At 43.2% G+C, this 24,068-nt stretch overlaps 1 protein-coding gene across 2 annotated transcripts in view; it reads right to left on the bottom strand.

Moving 5' to 3' along the window:
• LOC110330450 (histone H2A.V) overlaps positions 1–14,619 on the bottom strand; it is a 20,754-nt gene extending 6,135 nt beyond the window's left edge. The window contains exons 1-3 of one of the 2 annotated variants that reach the window (XM_021210555.2): positions 14,534–14,619; positions 9,971–10,048; positions 1,769–1,882 (exon numbers count right to left, since the gene is read on the bottom strand). In XM_021210555.2, coding sequence (XP_021066214.1) covers positions 1,769–1,882; positions 9,971–10,048; positions 14,534–14,536 — 195 coding nt within the window. In that variant the 5' untranslated portion in view covers positions 14,537–14,619. The remainder of the gene's footprint in view (positions 1–1,768; positions 1,883–9,970; positions 10,049–14,533) is intronic. The other variant, XM_021210556.2, reaches the window with a different exon arrangement.
• Positions 14,620–24,068: the final 9,449 nt, after the last annotated feature.

Genomic DNA, 24,068 nt, shown 5'->3' with positions numbered 1-24,068 from the left:
ATATATATATATATATATATATATATATCTCCAGAGACTTCAGACTGCAGTGAATGAAAATCTGGGATAGGAGTGCATCTCAACTAGTATCAAAATGCTCCCATGAAACCTTTGCTTTATAACCCAGCAAAGTCCAAACTACCCATAATTCCAAGTTAACTCCTGAGCAGCATAATGAAATGAAGGCATTGATGGTTGATGTACATTACACCCACGCTGCTCAGCTTTCTTCCCTCTCACATCTTCCCCAACTAAGACTCTTCTCTGCCTGCCTGGTTCTCTACTTCCTGACTTACTTGCTACTCAATTACTACCCTGGTTTGGAATGTAGCTACCAGCATTTCATGCCTTCTTATTCATTTTCCACAGGAGGGAGAAAGAAAGTGGTGGTCTAGGACCCTCATATTAAGAAGTCTTGCCAGCCAGTCGGTGGTGGCACACGCCTTTAATCCCAGCAGACAGGAGGCAAAGGCAGAGGCAGGTGATCTCTGAGTTGGAGGCCAGCCTGGTCTACAGATCGGGCTCTAAGACAGTCAGGGCTACACAGAGAGACCTTGTCTTGAAAAACAAAAAGAAAAAAATTAAAGAAAAAGTACCTCAGCTAAGTGAAATGTGAAGTTAATTTGTAACCACGAGAGGACCGCTAACTCTTCTGCCTGGGATATCAGAATGTACGTGATTTTTACAGTCTGTTTGTTGTTTGTGGAACAGGGTCTCTCTAGATAGCTCAGGATGGCCTCAAAGTCTTGATCTTCTAATCCCAGCCATCTGAGTGCTATGACTCCAAGCATGTGCCACCATGCCTGGTAATATCATTCTATTACGACTCTTCACAAACAAGCCATGCTTATCCAGGTTTGCGGGGGTGGGGTGGGGGTGGGGGTGGGAGTGTTTCATTGTTTGGTTGTTTTCTTGAGAAAGGGTCTCATGTACCCCCGGATGGCTCTGAATTCACAATGTAGCCAAAATGACTTCAGCTCCTGATCTTCCTTCCTGCCTCCACGTATGAAGTGTTAGGATTACACTATGCCCAGTTCACATAGGATTGGGAAATAACCCAGGGCTTCATACACTACCAACTAATTAACATATGCACCTCATTGACTTAATTAGAACAATGTTTATTTATTATGGTACATAAAAATATAGTGTGCTGGCCCACATTTAAATGTAATTAAATAAACAAAAAGCCCCAAACAAACAAAACCCAACTATGCCAAGATTCTTTAAAATTGATGAGATGACCTGGTCTACAGACTTCCAATTAGCCAGTTACCTTGTCTCTACCACCCCAACAAACAAAAACCTCTCCAAATTAAGCAGAACACAGGGCAAGATCCAAGCCAGCATGAACTGCTGTCTCAAAAAGGCAAAGAGAAAGAAAAAAGCAGGAGCCAGTGTGGAGGTTCTGCAACCCCAGGATTTGGGAGGTGGAAACAAGGTCTGAAATTCAAGATAATCCTCTGCTATGATGAAGTCTGAGGTTGGACCGGATGATTTGAGGCTTGAAATAAACAAAAGTGGCCAGGTGGTGGGGTGCACACCTTTAGTCCCAGCACTTGGAAGGCAGAGGCAGGTGGATTTCTGAGTTCGAGGCCAGCCTGGTCTACAGAGTGAGTTCCAGGACAGCCAGGACTACACAGAGAGACCCTGTCTTGAAAAAAACAAACAAACAAACAAAGAAACCCCAAAATAAAAGCACATTAGTCTCTTTAGAAGTCTGAGTTTAGAGCAACCTTTGGACCCCGATAGGCCGTTCTCCACAAACCTCAGCTGTGAGGTACTCCAGAATTGCGGCACTGTACACAGCAGCAGTGGCGCCCACCCGTCCATGGCTTGTGGTGCGAGTCTTCAAGTGTCTGTGGATGCGGCCCACAGGAAACTGAAAAAGAGATGCCTTATTGGGAAGTATTGCAGTTTTGACAATATATGGTTGAGTGCAACTAAAGGTTTAGCCAAATTTACTTTGCAAAGATCAATCCTAAAACCTATATGTGCTGTAATCAGCCCAGAATTTGTATTTTTTTGGACAACAGAGTTTCACTGTAAAATCGTAATTATAGCATGTTGTTGTTGTTATCAACTACATGTTCACCATGGCCCAATAATCATAACCACATCTAATCAATTCTTTCACCCAAAAGGCACATGACTTTGAACCTCGGCTTTTCTCTCTGACCCTAGCTATTCTTTCCTCAATTTCAAAAGGCCTCCTAATTGCCCCGCACTTCCACTGCGGTGCTTGAGAAAGCAATTTCCATTTCTAAGGTAATCTAATCCTACTGACTTACTTGGACCACCTAGTTTGCTTACTTACACACTTGTTTTAGTTTTGGGGTGCCTTGCACATGCTAAGACACCTCTCTGCCTGCACGTCACTGCCTCAGTATTTCAGTAACTCCAATTACTTCCTTTCTGGCAGCTATGTAGGTACCTGCCTTTCAAAGGCAACATTCACTAACAAATCTTGTTTGTTTATGTTTTATTTTTTGTTTGTCTGGCTTTTGTTTCTCATCAGCTGCCCTGGGCTTCACTCTGTAGACCAGGCTGGCCTCCACCTAGAGATCTGCTTGTCTCTGTCTTGTCTCAAGAAACAAAACAAAACAAATAAACAAAAAAATTCAACTATTCATGTAGAGGCTGGAGAGATAACTCAGTTGTTATGAGCATTTATAGTTAAAGGTGTGTGCCACCACTGTCTGGCTTATGTGTACTTATCTACTTGTCTAAAATAGGGTTGCCTCTCAAGGCTGGCTTCAAATTCTCAATCTTCTTGCCATAGTATCTGTAGCACTGGTTTTTTAGCTATGTACTATAATGCTGAGCTACCTGCAATTCAGTTTTCTGTTATCGCTTCTCCCAATCCAACTTGGCTTCTGATAAATACTTTTTTGATGTCCATATTTTAGTTACCAAATCTAGCAGTCATTTGTAGATCTCATTCTCAAGGGGAAAGAGCATCTCCAGAATTAGTTATAATTTTCTCAAGAGCACAATCAATGTATTCGTCCTGATTTTGTAATTTTAGTAGGATATGCTGTCTGGCGCAAGACCCCAAACCATCTCTTACTACAAAGAATTTTATTTTAGATGTATTTATTCATCCATCCATTCATTCATGTGTATGGATACACAGCACATGAGCCTAGTTCCTGCAGAAGCCAATGGGTCCCCTAAGACAAGAGTACAGTTGTAATTTGGCATACAGGTGCTGGGAATCCAACTACGATCTTCTGGAGAAAGGCCAGTTCTTTTAACAGCTGAGCTTCTTTCTAGCCCTAAAATGAGGTCTTTCAGTCAGAGTCTTGCTAGCTGGGTGGTGACAGTGCACACTTTTAATCTCAGTAGTCAGGAGGCAGAGGCAGGCAGATCTTTGAGTTCGAGGCCAGCCTGGTCTACAATGCAAGTTCCAGGACAGCCAGAGCTACACAGAGGAAAGAAACCCTTCTTGAAACAAAAATCAAAGAAGCAAAGACAGACAGACAGGGTCTTGCTAAGTTCTCAGGCTGCCCTGGACCTTGATTCTGCTGCCTCAGTCTCCTGAGGCACTGTGCTTGGCTGCATTCTGCATCCCTGTTATAGCAGAATGTTACAACAACTTAGGGGCATGTAACTATGAGCTAGCACTGGGGAGAGAAGGCATTAGGATCCCAAGCTTCAAGACAACTTGGGTTACAAGACTCTGTTTATAAACACTGGCCCCTAAACAAAACAAGGAGAGAAGCATTTTGAAAGGGATCACCAATGTTCTTGTATTTCTTACTAATTCTCTTAGAGTAGAAAACTCATCCACAGTGTGAGTATTAATTTTACAGAAGTGATCTCAAACTGGTTAAATCTGTATACCACCACCTTTAGAAAGCTGGACTTGTTTCCATCACTTTTTTTTTTTTTTGTTGGTTTTTTGAGACAGGGTTTCTCTGTATAGCCCTGGCTGTCTTGGAACTCACTCTGTAGACCAGGCTGGCCTTGAACTCAGAAATCTGCCTGCCTCTGCCTCCCAAGTGCTGGGATTAAAAGTGTGTGCCACCACTGCTCAGCTGACTTTAGATACTTTAACCTGCACTTCAGTAAGTGTCTCAGTAAGCAGCATTGCTTTTATCTTACAGTGCACTCATACTATAGTCGCTAGCTAGGTGGTGGCAAGTCTCTTTTAAGTTCTAAGTCTTTTTTTTAAAAAAATATTTTATTTATTTATTTTATGTAAGTACATTGCAGCTGTCTTCAGACACCCCAGAAGAGGGAGTCAGATCTTGTTATGGATGGTTGTGAGCCACCATGTGGTTGCTGGGATTTGAACTCGGGACCTTTGGAAGAGCAGTCGGGTGCTCTTACGCACTGAGCCATCTCACCAGCCCTAAGTTCTAAGTCTTAAGCGGGTGTGGGAAGCCCCATGATCCCTCTTTACCAAGAACCTGAGCCTGCACACTTGGATGATCCTGTGCTGCCCACCTGATGAGTCACTGGCCCATCATCATGTGCCCTGGCTGAACTGATTGGATCCAAGAGAGGGGGAAGGGACTGATGATAAAGAAAAACAGGATGTGCCTGGGGGGGGGGGAGGAGGAAGAATGCTGTTTTGAGAAAGCTGTTTGAGAAAGAAGTTTGAGAAACCCTCCTTGGGGAATGTGTCCCTCCCCCCCCCCCCCGTCTCTGCCGGTCAGAGTTTGGGGTTTGCAGCATCTGGTGGCCTGTACGGGGAAGAAAAGAAGAAAATGCCAAGAAAGAAGCAGAAAAGAAAGCAAAAGCAGAAACCAGGCAGAAGGAACAGGAAGCCAAAGAAGAAGCTGTTCGGTTGGCTAAGAAGAAAGAAGAGGAAGAAGTTAGAAAAAGGAAAGGTAGAAACTTCAGAACTCGTGCAAGAGCTGGAACAAAAAAGGAGCTATAGGGGAGTTCCGTGGTACGAATTAATCTAGCCCTAGGAAGAGGCTCCCCAGTGGAAGGACGGAGTTAAGCTCCCGGTATAGGGACAAGTTAAGCTCCTGGGGTTACGGGACCAAGTTAGGCTCCCAGTATAGGGACGAAATTAAGCTCCTGGGTTATAGGACGAAGTTAGGATCCCGGTATAGGGATGAAATTAAGCTCCCGGGTTATGGGACGAAATTAAAAGTGAAGAGAGCAGGAGGAGATTGCTTCAAACATGAAAGTAAGAGTGGTGTTGGTGCGGCTGCTAGCAATTTGGAATTTAATTAAATCTTGCCTGGCGGACAAAAGTGGAAAGTATGCTGCTGAGTTAGAAAAGTTTTCCTGTGGCCAGGCTGGGCATTTTAAAAGAGATTGTCCTAATCGTCCACAGCCAACTACTGCAGCTCCTGTGAGACATTCAAAATTATGTCCATGGTGTTGTAAAGGCTCATGCAGCAGAAGCAGAAAAAGGCAAATGAGAAGCCAGCAGAGGAGAAGAGAGGCTAAAGAACAAGAGAGTGAATTTGCTCCAAGGGCAGATAGATATTCTGGAGCGATTAGTCTTTGTGTCATGTGTATCCATGCTATTAGGAAATTGGAGTCGTGATTTTGATAGCAAGATGAAAGAATTACAGGCATCCATTGTTGCAGTGAATGACATCCGTGTGGAGACTGCCACCACTCAGCAGTGGTTGGAGATGATCCAGGGGACCTTCAGCTTCCTCAAGGATTGGGGAGGGATGGCCTTCTGGTGATTTTTGCTGTGTGCTATATGTGTTGGTATGCTGTGGTGGACGATACGCATGCACAGGCAGGCATAGGCCGACCAACGACTGCTGACTCAAGCTATGGCAGCTATAGAGTCAGGTAATTCGCCCCATGTTTGGCTCAGTATGATGGATCGTTAAATCTATGATGGGTAAGACTCTCACATGAGCATACCAACCTAAGACAGGGTGGTGAAAATGAGTTCACCACACCAATGACAGGTAAGGATGTAACATGGTTGAGGGCAACCTAAGACAGATGTGATCCCAGAGCCATTTTAATTAAACAAAAAGGGAGATACTTGGTAAACAGGGATCATGGGGCTTGGCCACACCTGCTTCCCACAGGGCAGGGGCTTCCTTTCAATTCTATGCCTCCATCACCTGTTGATGTTACTCCTGCCTTGTAGTGTTAGGGTCTCACAGCGTGCTGGGCATGCTTGACAACTGTGAGAGCTGTCTCTGGACTCCTTTAACCTTGCCATGGAGTACGGGCTGACCGCCACCGCCACCTTACAGAACTCTTCCCGCCTCTGCCTCCTGGGTGCTGAGATTACAGGCCTGAACTACACCTCAAACTTCCTTTCGATTTTTTTGAGGTAAAGTATTGCTAAGTTGCCCAGGCTAGTCTGAACACACTATGTAGGCCTGGTTGGCCTTGAATTTGTGACCCTACTGCCTCAGCCTCTTAAGCACAGGAAACACTCCCTCAGTTACATAGAATTAAAAAAAAAAAAAAATAGCCAGGCTCATTTTATTTTATATAAATTTTAAAAAAGATTTATTTATACATTTTATTTATTAAGTACACTGTAGCTGTCTTCAGATATACCAGAAAAGGGCATCTGATCCCATGATGGTTGTGAGCCACCATGTGGTTGCTGGGAATTGAACTCAGGACCCCTGGAAGAGCAGTCAGTGCTCTAAACCACTGAACCATCTCTCCAGCCCTATTTTTAAAATTTTATGTATATGGGTATTTTTCCTATATGTATGTCTGCATACCACTTGCATACCTGACACCCTGGACCCAGTCACACAAAGTTGTAGCTGCCATTTGGGTACTGAAACTTGAATTCATGCCCTCTGGAAGACTATAAATGCTCTTAACAGCTAAGTTATCTCTCCAGCCTCTACATAGTTTATTTTTTGTTTTTTTTTTCTCGAGACAAGGCTTCTTTTTTTCTTTTTCATTTTTTTTATGATTTATTTATTTCATGTATGTGGGTATACTGTCACTGTCTTCAGATACACCTTAAGACGGCATCTGATCCCCATTAGAGATGGTTGTGAGCTACCATGTGGTTGCTGGGAATTTGAACTCAGGACCTCTGGAAGAGCAGTCAGTGCTCTGAACTGCTGAGCCATCTCTCCAGGTTTCTTTGTTTAACTTTGCTGTCCTGGAATTTGTTCTATAGACTAGGCAGGCTTTGAGCTCAGAGATCTGCCTACCTCTATTTCCCACCTCCCAAGTGCTACCTTGGCTAAGCTACATGATGGATCAATCCATCCATGTGCATGTATATATTCAGGGAGGCCAGAAGAGGGCACTGAGGCACCAGGAGCTGGAGCTACAGTCTGTTAAAGGATGAGCACATTGCAGGGTGGTGATGGTGGAATGGTATCAGTGTTGGCACATGCCTTTAATCCTAATACTCGAGAGGCATCACACTCTCTGTGATGCAGAGGATCTCTAAAGCTGAGGCTGGTTTATAACTCGAGTTCTAGGACAGCCAAGGCTATACAGAGAAACTGTCTTAAAAACCGCCACCATGGGGGGGGGCCCACATGAGTGTGGGAACCCCTCTAGTCATCTAGAAGGGCGAGCTGTGAGTGCTCTTAATTACTAAGCCATCTCTCTGTGCCCCTACTTATTTATGTCAGTTAGAGGATAATTTACAGAAGTTGGATATCTCCTTCTATCAACTGGGTCCTGGGAACTAAGGCATTGGGAGGGAAATCCTTACATGTTAATCCCTCTCACCAGCCCTTCTTTTCCTTTTTCTTTATTTCTTAAACCAAGGCAACAATTTCCACTTGACAGTTTAAATACACTTGAAATAAATTCTGAGAATTTAAATAGTGCCCTAAAATGTATAATATACACTTCTAAGCTGAGTTCCCAGACTACGGAAAATGACTCTGTGGTTAAGAGCACATACTGCCCTTGCAGAGGATCTGGGTTTGGTTTCCCCCTTGTATATGGCAGCGGTCCCAGTGCCTTCTTTGGGCCTCTGCACATAGTGTAAAAACATGCAGACAAAACACTCATACACATAAATTAAACTAAAAAAAAAAAAAAAAAAAGAACTTCAGTTTCTATCCCTTTTCCTTCCATGTCATATAGATAGTGTCATCCACTTGCTGAAATTTTTTCCACTGCCATAAGAACCTGGTTTTGAGTCGGGCAGTGGTGGCACATGCCTTTAATCCCAGCACTTGGGAGACAGAGGCAGGTGGATTTCTGAGTTCGAGGCCAGCCTGGTCTACAGAGTGAGTTCCAGGACAGCCAGGGCTATACAGAGAAACCTTGTCTCAAAAAAAAAAAAAAAAAAAGATTCATTGGTTTTGCTGTTGTGGTGGTGCCTATCTGAGGCTGGAGGCTAACAGGGGATCAAAGGGAAGCACTATGCAAAAACAAAACCAGACACACATACACGCACACACACAGATACACGCACACAGTATGAACTTCCAATTTGTCTCTTAAAAATGATTTCTTTCTTTATGTGTGTGGACATGTTTGCCATCACACACACACACACACACACACACACACACACACACACACACGAGAAGATAACTTTGTTAGAGGTGGTACCTCCCTCCACACTCAGGGTCCTAAGAGTTGAACTCAGGCCGGTCATCAGGCTTGCTGGCCAATGTTCTTCCCACTGAGCAATCCTAATTCCCTTGTATAGTGTTTCATGGGGCTGGAGGAATGGGTCATGGTTAAGAGCACTTGCTGCTCTTGTGGAAGACCTGGGTTCAGTTCCCAACACCTACATGGCATATGTGTGACTCCAGTTCCAGGATATCTGACTCCCTCGTCTGGCCTCCTCTGGCACTGTATGTACATGCTGCATAGACATACATGTAGGGCAAGCACCTGCATACATAAAATAAAAATAAGTAAATCTTTATAAAACCCCGACTCAAAAAAATAAAAAAAGGAAAAACAAAAAAAGGATTTTTTAATTTACATGTTTTGCCTACATTTATGTCTGTTCACCACATGTACACCTAATGCCCAAACAGGTCAGAAGAGTGTGTTGACTCTCCTGGAAATAGAGCAACAGACCGTTGTGACCCGCCATGTGGGTTCTGGGAGTCAAACCCAGATCCTCTGGTAGAGCAGCAAGTGCTCTAACCACTGAGAGACCCCTCTAGCTCCTTTTAAGTATTTGTGTAGGGAATAATTTAACTTTTACCACCTGGAAGATTTTGAGTCTGTAGGTTAAAGTTATAATAATTCACATATAAGAAATTTGAAAATACTTAGGAGCCTAGAGCACACTTCTCAGTGTACAATGGAGGTCATTTGGGAAATATTCAAAGAATGGGGTAACAACCCAATATTGGCCTCCAATTCTATTCGATTCTGAAAGTCAATGAACCACTATAAATAGCCTCAAAGGAAAACAAGAGCACATTCATTTTAAGTTTATAAGAATGAAGAATATAGTTATAATCTTGAAAGAACAGGTATTTTTTAAAGAGATTTAAAATATATATATGCCTCTGTGTGTATGTGTGAGATTTGTCAAATTCATCTGGAGCAGGTATTACAAGTGGTTGTGACCCTTTCAATATGGGTGCTGGGAACTGAACTTAGGTGTTCTAAAAGAGCAGTACACATTTTTTTAAACTTTTTTTTTGGGGGGGGGGTGTCAAGACAGGTTTTTTCTGTATATCCCTGGCTGTCCTGGAACTTGTTCTGTGGACCAAGGCTGGCCTTGAATTTACAGGGATTCAACCGCCTCTGCTTCCCGAGTGGTGCACCACCCACACCAGGCTACAAGAGCAGTACATGTTCTTAACTGCTAATTCAGCATTCTAGGCCCAAGAAGAGATACTAATGGGGGGGGGAAAATCACCAAATTTATTAAGACATCATGTTCACTTATAATATACAAATTAATGGCTTACTTTATGATTTAAGTCTTAACCAGTTAATCACAAACTCAAGGTCTGTCACAGTAAAGGGCATTTCTGTAATTAACGGAAATTAACTGTGGGTCATAAATTACAAAGGTAAAGAACATGAAGAACCATGACAGGGTGGGGTCCTGCCTTACCTGGAGCCCAGCTCGCTGGGAACGAGACACCGCCTTAGCCTTGGCCTTCCCACTGTCTTTTCCAGCTTTGCCTCCAGCCTGGAGTAAAACAATTGGAGTTGAAAACGTTACCTCAAAAGACTGGCACGAAACAAATTCTAGCTTTACTTTGGGTAAAAATATCTAGTAAAATATTAAAAACCTAAGATATCTAGGTCATCTCCTGCCTCACTGTAAATCTATATATTTTCTTTTACTAGCATATTAAAAATCAAACATGCCGGGCAGTGGTGGCACATGCCTTTAATCCCAGCACTTGGGAGGCAGAGACAGGCGGATTTCTGAGTTCGAGGCCAGTCTGGTCTACAAAGTGAGTTCAGGACAGCCAGGACTACACAGAGAAACCTTGTCTCGAAAACAAAAACAAAAACAAAAAACAATCAAACATTAAACACTTATTCAAAATTTAAGGTATCTATAAATTTAGACATTATCTTGCAAATTACTGACTGGTCACATAAGCTGGTTTTTTGAGACAGGGTTTCTCTGTGTAGCCTTGGCTGTCCTGGAACTCACTCTATAGACCAGGCTGGCCTTGAACTCACAGAGATTTGCCCACCTCTGCCTCCTGAGTGCTGGGATTAAAGGTGAGTGCCATCATGACATTTAACTTTTTAAAAAGTCAACATAACATTTCCACAGACATTTGAGAATTTGGCTCTCCTGAGAGGAAAAACAAGCACATTATCAAAACACTAGGTTAACCAAAACCAAGACTGAAAAAAGGTGAAGGATGTGCCTTAGGACCCAGCAATTCCTCTCTCATTATTATACCTAGACAAGCCAAGACTCTGATGGCGCTTGTACCACTGTGCTCACAACTGCATTATTTACAACAGCCAAAGAAACAGGATCAGTAAGTGTAATGGGCCAAATTGAAGCCTTGGTTCCTAAATGGTGGAGAGACTCTTTAGGTGTTGAGACAGAAATGAAAGATGTTAATGTTGATCACTGGGGTATGTCCTTATAGAACATATGATCCTTGGTGTCTTTCTGGTTAACCAGGAAGTAAACACATTCTTGCTACCATAATGCTTTGCCCAAGAATATGGGGCCAAGTGAGCACAGATGGGATGATCTGAAACTATGAGCCAAAGCCATTCCAATTTTCTCTTAACCTTTCTGTCAAGTACTTGGTCATGGTGATGAGAAAAGTAAGTAGTAAAGAAATCTGGTACCGGGAGTGGGGTTGTTGCCATGACCAAAGTTGATCCGTGGCTCTTAGGCTTGTGGAACTGATTGACAGGAAGAAAGTGAGAGAGTTTGGAGATGTGGGCTATAGAAGCCCTAACATGTTATAAGCAGAACTCAACCAACAATTTTGGTAGGGACTCAGAAGAATAGAGAACAATTTCAGGATTGCACAGCTCTGGACTTTGGTATTGCTAGCTGCTACGAACAAAGATCAGGAACAAAAAGCTCAACATTTTTTAAATAAAAATTTTTAAAAATACTAATGTTATCCTTTTATGTGTATGTTATGCTTGCATGTCTGTCTGTGCACCGTGTATATAGCTGGCATCCATGGATGTCAGAAGAGGGCAGTGGATTCTTCAGGACTGGCTGTGAGCTGCCATTTGAGTGCTGTGAATTAAACCTGGAACCTCTGAATGGCAGTGCTCTTAACCACTGAGCTACCTGTCCAGTTCAGCAGGATTATAAAACCACTGTTGGCTACAAAAGAAATGAGTTAAATTGTCAGTAAGGAAAATGTGCTTGTTTAAGAGACATTAAAGATATGCCAAAGCCCAAATGGGTGGCACAGCCTGTGTTGCTATCATTCTAGAGTCTAAGACAAGGCTTTTGGTTGGTTGGTTTTTTTTGTTTATCTGTTTGTTTTTTCAAGACAGGGTTTCTCTGTGTAGTCCTAACTGTCCTGGAACTCACTCTGTAGACCAGGCTGGCCTGGAACTCAGAAATCCGCCTGCCTCTGCCTCCCAAGTGCTGGGATTAAAGGCGTGAGCCACCACACCCGGCTGCACTCTTAAAACCTATCAAGAGGTCGTCGGTGTATTGGTGCATACCTGTTACCCCAATACTACTACACCCGGCCCCAGACAAGACTTTTGTGAGTAAGAGGCCAGCCTGAGTTATACAGGCCAGCCAGGGCTACACAGTTAAGTCAGGCCCCTGTGATAGGGGTGGGAGTGGGGGTCTGGGAGAGCACATGTTAAAAGCCTACTTCCAATATAGATTCTGGATACCTTTTTAAAAATACACTAACAAAAGCAACCCTTACAAAAACAAACAATAAATTGCTACTTAATGTAACATCTCAAACCACACATAATTCTTTCAACTTTACATTTAAAATAGGTGATGACTGAGAAACAGAAACAAAAAATGGAGATGGGTCATCCTGTAGAAGTGACGGTCACTAACCTGACCATCTCAGCTTGATCTCTGAGACTCATGGGTGGAAAGAGAGAACAGACTTTGGCAAGTTGTCTTCTAACTCCCGTAAGCCCACCCATGTGTATACATAATAAATACATACTTTAAAGAGTGAAACAATACAAAATCACAAAATTATTTATCCTAAAAATTCTGTTAGGTTAAAAAAAAAATTATACACAGCAAAAGGAGGGCACTGAACTATATTTTCACTCCTAAAAACCTGAAAAAATTCCTATTACTCTAATAGACACACTTTTACTTATCAATTAAAAACATCTTTACCAAGGACAACCAATGCACGCAGGATTTTTTATTTTACGTTAATGCTTATGTACTTTTAAATGGATACTGGAAAACCTATCATTAGAATTTTTGAAAAAGAAAAAAAAGGACTATGAAAATCGACTGTCTGAGCAGATGAATTTACAAAGAAGTAACATGTTGCTTGTCAGGGTACCTCCTCATGATTACCACAGAACAACTATAAATGACAGAAGTTTTCTAGTTCAAAGTCTGAGAAGTTTACAGGCCAAACTTGGAGACTTTCCATTAGCCAATCTGTTTATAGTTAATCTATTAAATGCCTCAGATGTCATTGTCAACGCGAGACAAACTATTACTATCTGCAGTATGAGAAATGATAGTCTGGGGTTGATTTCTAACTTTTAGGCAAGAAGCACCTGCTGAAAGTACCTGTCTTGTGAAAATGTAGATGAAACACAAAGTAATAAAACTGATGTTACAATGGATTTACTAATAGATTTGCTCAAGAAACATTGGCCCAAGTGAAATTTAGCTAAAGGAGGACTGCCTCACAAATCCCTCGAAGATAAGCAGTATGCTAACCACATCTGTTAAATTAAAAACATGGAACTTAGGATGCTAGAAGACAACAGTTCACCAGGATGGACCACCCAATCAGACTCATTCCCATGACAAAGGAGACAGAACTGATCTAGGACCAGCAGTTAGGCCCAGATTGCCATACCCAAAGATAAACCAGCTTGTAATTCTGCAAGGTAGGTAAGATGACCTTCGGTAATAACTTTGAAAAAGAACAACAGTGGCATACTTAAAAATACTCCTAGCCATATGTAGTAATACGTGTAAATTTATTCACTTAAGTGGTCAGACTTGAAATCTCCTGTCTCTGCTTAAATTGCTCGAAGTGTAACCTGGGACCAGAAAAGAGATGTCAGGATAACAGAGTCTGTGGAATGCACGCACCTAAAATGTACATAAATGGGGCTGTAGAGATGGCTCAGCGGTTAAGAGCACTTACTGCTCTTCCAGAGGTCCTGAGTTCAAATCCCAGCAACCACATGGTGGCTCACAACCATCCATAATGAAATCTGATGCCCTCTTCTGGGGTGTCTGAAGCCAGCTACAGTGTACTTACATATAATAAATAAATCTAAAAAAAAATGTACATAAATTAGTATGCTCTTCAGTTGGAGACAGGCTCTTGCTTGAGTCTTAGCCCAGCCACACAAGCGTCATTAAAGAGCTTTTCCTTAACTAATCTCTAAGTGCATGCAGAGAGTCTTTATTGGGAAGGCTTCTTATTTCTATAACAGTGAAAGCATATTTCAAACAGGATACCGACACAAACATAATTCCACAATGAGACCGTCACTCCCCTTAACAATCTTGGTGAAACACATAGGTCTCGGTTGGTTTTAGGACTTTCCCTTTCTCCTCAATTTCCGAATGGGGCTAAAGTTTTATTCACTTTCTTTCTTTAGAAGCCACTTTCAACTAGATCTAAACTACAGAATGAAAAGACACTTTAAGATGAAGCCAAGTAAATAAACTTCTATTCCAAAGAATAACCGGCAAGGCGCAGACGGACCGAGCGGTTCTGGTGGGCAGGATCCTCGGCGGGGGGCATTACGTAACCCTGAGCCGAAGACTCGGAACTCGCAAGGCTGCAGCCCGACCTCCTCCGTGCAGCGCAGAACCCGCCCCCTGCTTCTGCCTCCCGCGTCCGGCGCGGCGCCCCCAGGCGGAGTCCGGAACAGCGGGCATTCCGGCTCCGAAGCGCGACACCACCCACTCCCGATCCCACAGGTGGAGGCGCCGTCCGGGGCTTCCGCGCGCCCACTCCACACGCGACCCCGCACTCACCATGGTCTCGGCCGCGCGACGCCCACTGCAGCCCCGCGCCGCCGCCGCCGCCGCCGCAGCAAGAGCGGGACAAAGCCCGGGGCCCGCCTCGCGCCGCCGCCACCAATAGCCGCTCACGTTGTTCGTTTAAACCTCGGCGGCCGGCCAATTGTACGCCTCCTTCTAGCCATAACTCCGCCCTCCCGGTGCCGCCTCCCTAACGGCTGTTTGTTTTTTGCACCCGGCCCTTGGAGGCGGGGCCTGCCACCAAACATTGACACGCTCTCCGCCTCTCTCCTTGCGCGGAGTTCTGATGAACAGAAGAATGAACCAATGAGAGAGGAGGAAAGCCAATGAAAACATTGCGGACCGCTAGGTGAACCAATGGACTGGAGCGATTCGGCACAGCTGTGCCTTTCCCGCCCATTTCAGAGCCCGCCAGGACTTCTTTGCTTTGTTTTTCTTCAGTTGCTACAAGTTTAAGGGGAACATTTAGGTAGCATAGAGTCAAAGGTCTAAAGTAGAGTTACCTTTGTGCAGGAGCAATTGTGAAAATTTAGGGATATGTATATATCGTAGTCCTCACGTAGTTAAATTCTCTAGCTATCGCCAACCCGTTCACACAACTGTAAAAGGCTCTATTATTTTTGTGATCATCAATGAGCCCGGGTAATTTGGGAGAGCCACATCCATGTCTCAGCTGGAGAAACGTACTTAGGCGAACGTAGTCGTTTGCATACAGCCTTCATCAGAGGTTTTGTTCTGGTTTCAGCTTCAAAGCTTAATTTTTTTCCCAGTAGGAAGCACAGACCCGTTGTAGGGGTTAATTGAGCAAATCAGTTTTCTACGGTTGTTGTTGTTTGTTTTTGTTTGTTTTTTCTGTATTGAGACTTCGTTCTTGTGGTAGGATTTTTCCAAGCCAGTGTTTTAGAAATTTATCTCCAGCTAAACAATACCTGTCTCAAAATTTAAATTGTTTCTTTTGACAGGAACTATAGCTCTGAGATCACCATCAGAAGAAGCAACTTGGAGGAAATGAGTCTTTACAAAAAAAAATAATTTTAATTCTAAACGAGGAAGGGATGAACTTCTAAATGAATTATTCATTTAAATATATGGACAAGTACTTGCTGGGGTCGGGGTTGGGGGACGTCTTTGATCCCAGCACTCTGGAGGCAGAGGCAGGTGGATTTCTGCGTTCCAGGCCAGCCTGGTCTACAGAGCAAGTTCTAAGACAGGACTATAAAAAGAAACCCTTTCTCAAAAACAAACAAACAAACAAACAAACATGGAGCTGGGGAGGTGGCTCAGCGTTTAAGAGCACTGACTGCTCTTCCAGAGGTCCTGAGTTCAGTTCTCAGCAACCACATGGTGGCTCACAACTATCTGTAGTTGAGTCTGTTGCCCTCTTCTGGTGTGTCTGGAGTACAGCAAGTAAAAACAAAGTGAATGGAATAATGTGTTCAAATAACAGAACCCTGTGTTCAAGTTTGGAATCAGTTCACCAAGCAATATTGTAATAAAATGATGGATGATCCTGGTCTACCAGGGCCTGGTCTTACCAGTGTACCAACCATTATACTTCTAAGTATTGACTTCCCTACATTTTCTGACCCCTGCTCACCTTGTCTTTTATCATTTCCCTTTCACACCTTAAACTCCACCCTCCCTCTGCACACCTTTTTGCCTTTTCTTAAAGCAGTCCTTGGGCTGGAGAGATGGTTCAGTGGTTAAGAGCACTGACTGCTCTTCCAAAGGTCCTGAGTTTAAGTCCCAGCAACCACATGGTGGCTCATAGCCATCTGTAATGAGATCTGACACCCTCTTCTGGTGTGTCTGAAGACAGCTACAGTGTACTCATATATAATAAAAAAATAAACAAATCTTTTTTTAAAAAAAAAAAAAAGCAGTCCTTTTGCCTTGCCTCCCTTAAGCATCCTTGAAGAGTAAACACAGCTAGATCCGGTGGGACACACCTGTAATCTTAGCACTTAAAGACTGAGGTGAATGTCACAAGTTCAAGACCAGCCTGGGCTACATATAGAGACTCTATCTCCAGGAAAAAGGAAAGAGCTTACTGCAGACAGTTTTCAGAACATCTTCCATTGACATCCCAATCAATGCCCCCTTCAGTGTGCCTATAGAACAGATTGTATACTGTAAGGGCTTCCACCAGTGTACAGAATTCCTTCTTAGGTTAGTCTTTGCTTAGTGTTCTAGAAATGTCAGTTGACAAATTAAAGGGAAAACATGTTTTAAATCACCAAGGTAGTGTCATGTATGGAAAGACCTGAGCGGATCCAGACTCCTTTATTCACTAGTTACGTGATTTAATGAAGTCGTTCATATCACTAAGCCTGTTTTTGCTGTTAATAAAACAGAAAACAGAACTCCCCATTCTAAAGGTTTGTGTGTGTGTGTGTGTGTGTGTGTGTGCGCACGCGCACATGTATTAGTATCTGTGCACACATACAAGCATGGAGGCCTGATGAGAGGGTCAGGTATCTTGCTCGCTCGCTCTTGACTCCCCTGAGCAGGGTCTCTCACTAGCCCTGAAGCTTATGATTTTGGCCAGATTGCCTAGCCAGCAAACTCCCAGAACTTATCTATAAAGGTATCCAATTCGGGGGTGAGAGGCATATATGAACATTGTTGTAGCTCTTGGCTTCAGAACTGAGATCCTTGACCCTAAAGACTTGCTTGCATCCCTGAGCTCTCCTGATGCAAAGGGCTTGCAGTTTCTATGCTGCGGCTCCTGACAGTCTTTTATACCCTTTTCAGTCTTGGCTCTCTGCCCTCTCTCCTCTGTCCTTCCTGACATGAACACTCTTGAGCTGTCTGGCTGCCTCTTCAGCTGACAAGCAGCTGGTAGCCTGTTCATTGTTTAGATTCACTGCCTCTCCCTGCTGCACTGTACTGCCTGCCTCTCACCCTGCTCCACTGCACTGCCTCTCCCTGCTGCACTGCTCTGCCTCTCCCTGCTGCACTGCACTGCCTCTCCCTGCTGCACTGCTCTGCCTGCCTCTCTCCCTGCTGCTCTGCTCTGCCTCTCCCTGCTGCACTGCTCTGCCTCTCCTTGCTGCACTACACTGCCTCTCCTTGCTGCACTGCTCTGCTCTATTCCCCCTTCTCCTCACTCTCCCCTGAGATAAGATCTTTCAAGCTATAACTCAGGCTGGCCAAGAACTGTATAGCCCTACTTGACCACAAAGTTATAGAAATCATACAAAATGAGGGTGAAAAATTAGTAAGATAACATTGAAACCATCACTTATTTTATTGAAGCAACTGGCAAGGAAATCTTAAAATTCATACTCAAATGCAAGAGAATTAGAAATAACCAAACTTATCTTGAAAAAGAACCAAGTTAGAGGACATACCCTTCTTAACTCCAAAATAGACTACAAAGGTACAGTAACGAAGATGGAGTGGGTTCTAGCAAAGCAATAACCTATCAGGCGAGGGTCAGAACACAGAAATGAGCCCACATGCTTAATGTCAGCTGATAATTTGACAAGAGTGACCATACAATTCAACAGGGAGAAAGCAGTCTTCATCAGGCAATGCTGAACCTCTAAAAAAAACTGTGCTTTCTGTTTCCTTTCTCCCAGATCCCCAGTGCCCATGTGAGCGCTCACAGCCATCTCTACCTCCAGTTCCCTGGGGCTCCAACAGCCTCCTCTTCCCTCCACAGACACTGCATGTACAGACATGCAGGCAAAACATTCATACACACACACACACACACACACACACACACACACACACACATGAAATATGTGTGATATATTATGACTATAAAATATACAGTATACAGTACATTATGAATATATGAAATATATGTGATACACTATATTTAAATATTCATGATCTTGTTGCCACTAAGCATGGGACCACCTGGGGTGGAACCTTCTGACTTAAAAAGCAGGTTCTAGGGCTGGTGAGATGGCTCAGTGGGTAAGAGCACCCGACTACTCTTCCAAAGGTGCAGAGTTCAAAACCCAGCAACCACATGGTAGCTCACAACCATCCTTAACAAGATCTGACTCCCTCTTCTGGAGTGTCTGAAGACAGCNACAGTGTACTTANATATAATAAATAAATAAATCTTAAAAAAATAAAAAGGCATGCTAACTCAATTAAAAAAAAAAAAAAAAGCAGGTTCTATTGTCTACACCTGCCACTGCTTTCCTCCAAAACATTATCGCTACCTGCTGAGACCCTTGAGACCTTCTGGAGACAGCATCCTGTAGATCACCTTCAGCTGGCTACAGACAGGCTGTAGGATGTTAGCTGACCTGCTTGAAATACAAAGCCAAAACAGTTGTAAAGCAACAGGATAAAAGCTTCTTGGGGGAAGTGGCTTTGAGAATCAACAGAAAGGCTGTAAATTCTCTGTAGTGGAGGCCCTGGGTGGAGCAGAAGATTCGCAAGGAGGCCAATCCTCATCAGAATATTTGGCGGCTCCTTTTTCTGAATGATCTTTGTCTAATGTTAGCTCATCATCAGAATCTCTATATCTTTCTAATTTGGGTCCTCCTGAGATTCTTCAAGCTCTGCCTGGGTACTATCTGACGCCTGGGAGGTCTCTTCACCAATAGCATCTTTTGCAGTGCCCAGAGGCAGAGGGTGAAATTATCTGCCTGGGTGTTTCTCAGAGCTTCTCCAATTCTCGCCCAGGTTCTCTTACCTAAAGTTTTTTCTTTTCTGAACCATGGGCAGCAAGAATCTATCTGATCTAAAAAAAAAAAAAATCTTCTAACAACTGTTCTTCAAACCCTATTCCTCTCGCCTGAAGCAGCTCTTGAAGGCTGTGGACAAATGCCTGTTTAGAATTTTCTAATTCCATTTTCCGCTGTCAACCCCTAAGTGGAATCAGTGCTGGGTCAACACTGTCCCAACTTAGCCCATATCACACCTATAGCAACAATTTTTAAAAAGATGAAGTTTAAAGCCAGCGCTAGCATGAATACCTGTTGCTCACTGTGCTCAATACGATCTTCTTGTTCTTCCCTTCCCGTGGAGCTCCACATAAGACAGTGCAGTATTCCCTCAGTCTTGTCCCACTGTGTTCAGGTCCCATGTTGGGCACCACCTGAGTGTGACCGCCCACAGCCACACTCCTGAAAGGTGGGCTGGGCTGAAAGAGATTAGACGGTGAACAAGGAAGGAAGGCTAAGACAACATAGCTGATCAAAGCCCCAAATTTACTAAGATTCTGAGCTTATATAGAGGGAGGAGGCCTACCCCACCACCACTCTGTTCTTGATGCCCTTCGCCAGCTGAAGGAGATCTGCAGGATGCTGTCTCTGGAAGGTCTCAAGGGTCTCAGCAGGTAGTGATAATGTTTGGAGGAAAGCAGTGGCAGGNGTAGACAATAGAACCTGCTTTGTAAATCAGAAGGTTCCACCCCAGGTGGTTCCATGCTTAGTGGCAACAAGGTCTGAATCAGCCTGCTTCAAGGATGGGGGAGGCAACACCCAGCACCCATGTGAGTGTTCACAACCATCTCTACCTCCAGTTCCCTGGCGCTCCAACAGCCTCCTCTACCCTCCACAGACACTGCATTTACAGACATGCAGGCAAAACATCCATACACACACACACACACACACATACACACACACACGAAATATATGTGATATATTATGACTATAAAATATACAATAAGCCGGGCATGGTGGCACACGCCTTTAATCCCAGCACTCGGGAGGGAGAGGCAGGCGGATTTCTGAGTTTGAGGCCAGCCTGGTCTACAGAGTGAGTTCCAGGACAGCCAGGGCTATGCAGAAAAACTCTGTCTTAGAGAGAGAGAGAGAGAGAGAGAGAGAGAGAGAGAGAGAGAGAGAGAAAGACAGACAGGTTTGCTCCTGACAGTACCCACACTCTACTTCAAAGAAGATGATTAGCATTGAAGAACCTCCATATAGGGTTGCTTCAATTATGGCAAGCTAGCCACTGGGCAAAGAAAAATGCCCTAATTTCATTTGCAGACAGAATGCTGTCCAGAAAAACAAAAACAAAAACAAAAACCAGAGGACACAAGGAAGTTGATTGCTGACTTTTGCCAAGTTAGGGTAAGCAGTCCTTCATAATTCCTACTTCACAAAAAAGTCTGTCATATACTGGACCAGAAAGCTGAAAATAGATGTTCCAACATTATTGGCTAATTCTGCGGAACTGATCAGGCAGCCATGTCTCTGACAGCTCTAGCCTGGACGCTGCATCCCTGTTCTTCCTACTCACTCAGGTACAATGCAGCCCTCCCAGTCTCTGATGGGGCTGAAGACTTGATAGTCATAAACGTGAGTTCTAAAGGATCTAAGAGCATGTTTTAGGGTGTTAGGAGATGTTTTAAGGTTGGCAAATGAAAGTTAGAGGGACTAGAAGGTGTTTTAATGAAGGATGGAAGAAATTGTAAACAGGTGTTTTAAGGTTGGTAATTGCAAGTTATGGAAGTTGTAGGATTTAAATGCGTAATGTGTTAATAAGAAAATGATGTAAATACAAAACTCTACACTTATCAAGATAGGTTAGATAATAGCATACTTTCTCCTAAGTTGCCAAATACAAATGGACTGGACATTATTAATGTAATTATTATGCCATAGATTTCATAATTGTTTCATAATTGTTCTTACTGTATTTAATTTGTTATTATAAGAGAAAGAGCATTTTTATTTAGACAAAAGGGGAGAAATGTTAGAGTTGTTCTGGTGTTGTGGATTCAAATGCTAAATCCTGTATCCAGTTTGTATAAACTCTCCCCACCGCACCCCCACCACCACCACCAAGTTATCCCTGCTTGGTTAATAAAGATGCCTACAGCCTGGGTTGGCAGAAGAGAAGCAGGCAGAGCAGTGTTTCCTGCCTGGGGGCTTTAGGTAGGGACCGCAAAGAGAGAGCGAGGAGGGGAGGAAGCAAGTCCCCATAACGAATGTGGTGTAGATTGTGAGTATGCGGCCACACGGGCTGCCTGATGAAGCAGGAACAATGCAGGTGGAAGAGATGCAAGTGCTCATGGGGATTTTGTCAGGGAAGCAGAGGAGATAACTTCCAGGGTTGCTCTCTGCCCAGCTGTAGGGCTATAAGGCCTGTTATAAACATAAAAGGTCTCTGAATCTTTTATTTGGAAAATAGCAGGCTAATGAGTAACTGTGGCTCTAATGATTTCTTGTATTAATATATACAGAATATTAATATTCATTTTATTTACATATGGCTCAGCTGTTAAGAGCACTTTCTGCTTTTGCAAGGAACCCAGGTTTGATTCCTAGCACCCAGGTGGTGGCTCATTTCAGTTTAACTCCAGTCCAGGGAATCTGACATGTGGCCTCTGTGGGCATCTGGCCTGCATGTGGTACACATACATACATGTGTGTGTGTGTGTGTGTGTGTACATATATACAAAATTTACCTTTTAAAGATGGGTTTCCTGTAACCCAGGCTGGCCTTGAGTGTTCTGTGTAATAGTTGAAGATGATCTTAAATTTCTAATCTTCCTGTCTCTGTCCCTTAAGTGCTGAGATTATAGTCATGTGCTAATATGCCCAGTTTTTGTGATACAGGGAATTAAACTCCAGGCATCATGCATGCTAGGTAAGCATGCTATCAACTGAGCTACATATTATATTTTATGTATGTATGTATGCATGTATGTATGCATGTATTGGGGATTGGGTGCACATGTACATAAATGTGCTTGTGTATGGAGGCCAGATGTCAACACTGGATGTTTCTCCGACGCTATCCGCCTTATATTTTGTGACAGATGCTCTCACTGGGACATGGCACTCGCTGATTTGGCTAGATGGTCTAGCTAAGGAAATGCACCTATCCAGTGTTGGGGTCACGCACAAAAGTCACCACACCTGGCTCTTCATGGGACATCGAAAATCATGGTTTCATAGCAAATACATTTCCATTTAAGTTATTTCCCCAAATCCCAGAATATAATACTTTTTATAGGAAAAAAAAAATCTCCATTCAGAAGGGTCTCAGCAGAGGAAGTGCTACATAAAGGAAAGACTCAATTCTCAGGGGATTTTGTATTGAAAAATATTGACATCTCAGTGCACGAACTTTTTCGGTTACTATCTTTTGACTTCTAGTAGAGAGCACCCATCTTTGAAAAAAAAAATTTTTTTTTAAAGATTTATTTATTTATTATATGTAAGTACACTGTAGCTGTCTTCAGATATTCCAGAAGAGGGCGTCAGATCTTGTTACAGATGGTTATGAGCCACCATGTGGTTGCTGGGATTTGAACTCCGGACCTTCAGAAGAGCAGTCGGGTGCTCTTACCCACTGAGCCATCTCACCAGCCCTGAAAAAATTTAAAATTTGTCTTCATAGTTTCTTTTAGTTTCATCAAATGTAAATATTCCATAATGTGAGCCCTTATGATTGTGTTTAGTTCCAGTGAAAACTGCAGATTCCAGTTGAAAATGGAAGCTACACTTAAGCATGATGGCACTTGTAATCCCAACACTTGGCAGGTTGAGATATAAAGAGCCGGAGTCCCGAGCCAGCATAAATCACACAAGGACACCATGTGTAGTCTCGACAGATGAGAAGTTTTATTGTTAAAAGATTTTTGCTAAACATGGTGCCTCAGTCCCAGCACTCTATGTAGAAATGGAGGCAGGTGAATTTCTGTGAGCTTCAGGCCAGCCTGCTTTTTACATCACGAGTTCTAGGACAGGCAGGGCTACATGAGATTCTAACAGAGGAGGCTTGCTAGGCCCTTCTCTCTGTGTTTTATCATATAGTTTTGGCTGTCAGTATTGTGCTAATTGAAAGATGAGAAGAAATTTAAGTATAAATATTTCTGATTTGCCAGGCAGCAGTGGTGCATGCCTTTAATCCCAGTGCTTAGAAGGCAGAGGTAGGCGGATCTCTGTGAGTTCTAGACTAGCCTGAGCTACAGAGTGAGTTCCAGGGCAGCCAAGGCTGCATATAGAGACCTTGTCTTAAAAAAATCAAAACCAAGACACAAAACAACGAAAACACGCTCCCACGTAACATCCAACCAACCAAAAAGACTTCTGATTTATTTTTTATTGAGCTTCAGCTATGCCATCGTGCATAATAAAAATGAAGGTGGCATTAAGGTGATTTCTCAGCTTAAAAATCACGGTTCTCTTTGCCATGGCCTCCTTCCCCGCTGTCTGGAACCATAAGGAAAGGACACTGCTTCTCCTGTTACTGTAGTGCTGAGCTCCTGATGTTACAGAACCTCATCTAGTCTCTACTTCTTTGGGTGTCTGATAAATCCTCCTAGGTGACTGACAGGATTAAGTGTGTTTCATGTTTCCCGCAGCAATGCACCATGTGACTTCAGAGTTGTGACTGCAAAGAAACTTCTCCCCTAATTTTTTTTTTTTTTTTTTTTACAATTAATGTTAAGTATAGTCTACATCTAAATGTAAGAAGGATTAAAGGTACATCTGGTTCTGGTAAAGATATAATGTTTCACCAATTAGGCTTTATTTATTTTTTCTTATGTTATCTTATGTTAACTTATTATAACTGTAGTTTAAAATGGTGAGTCTTG

The sequence above is a fragment of the Mus pahari genome, chromosome 13 (genome assembly GCF_900095145.1).
Source record: "Mus pahari chromosome 13, PAHARI_EIJ_v1.1, whole genome shotgun sequence".
In the NCBI taxonomy this organism is placed as follows: Eukaryota; Metazoa; Chordata; class Mammalia; order Rodentia; family Muridae; genus Mus; species Mus pahari.
Note: the sequence above shows the minus strand (reverse complement) of the source record. Positions and strands in the feature narration are given on the sequence as shown.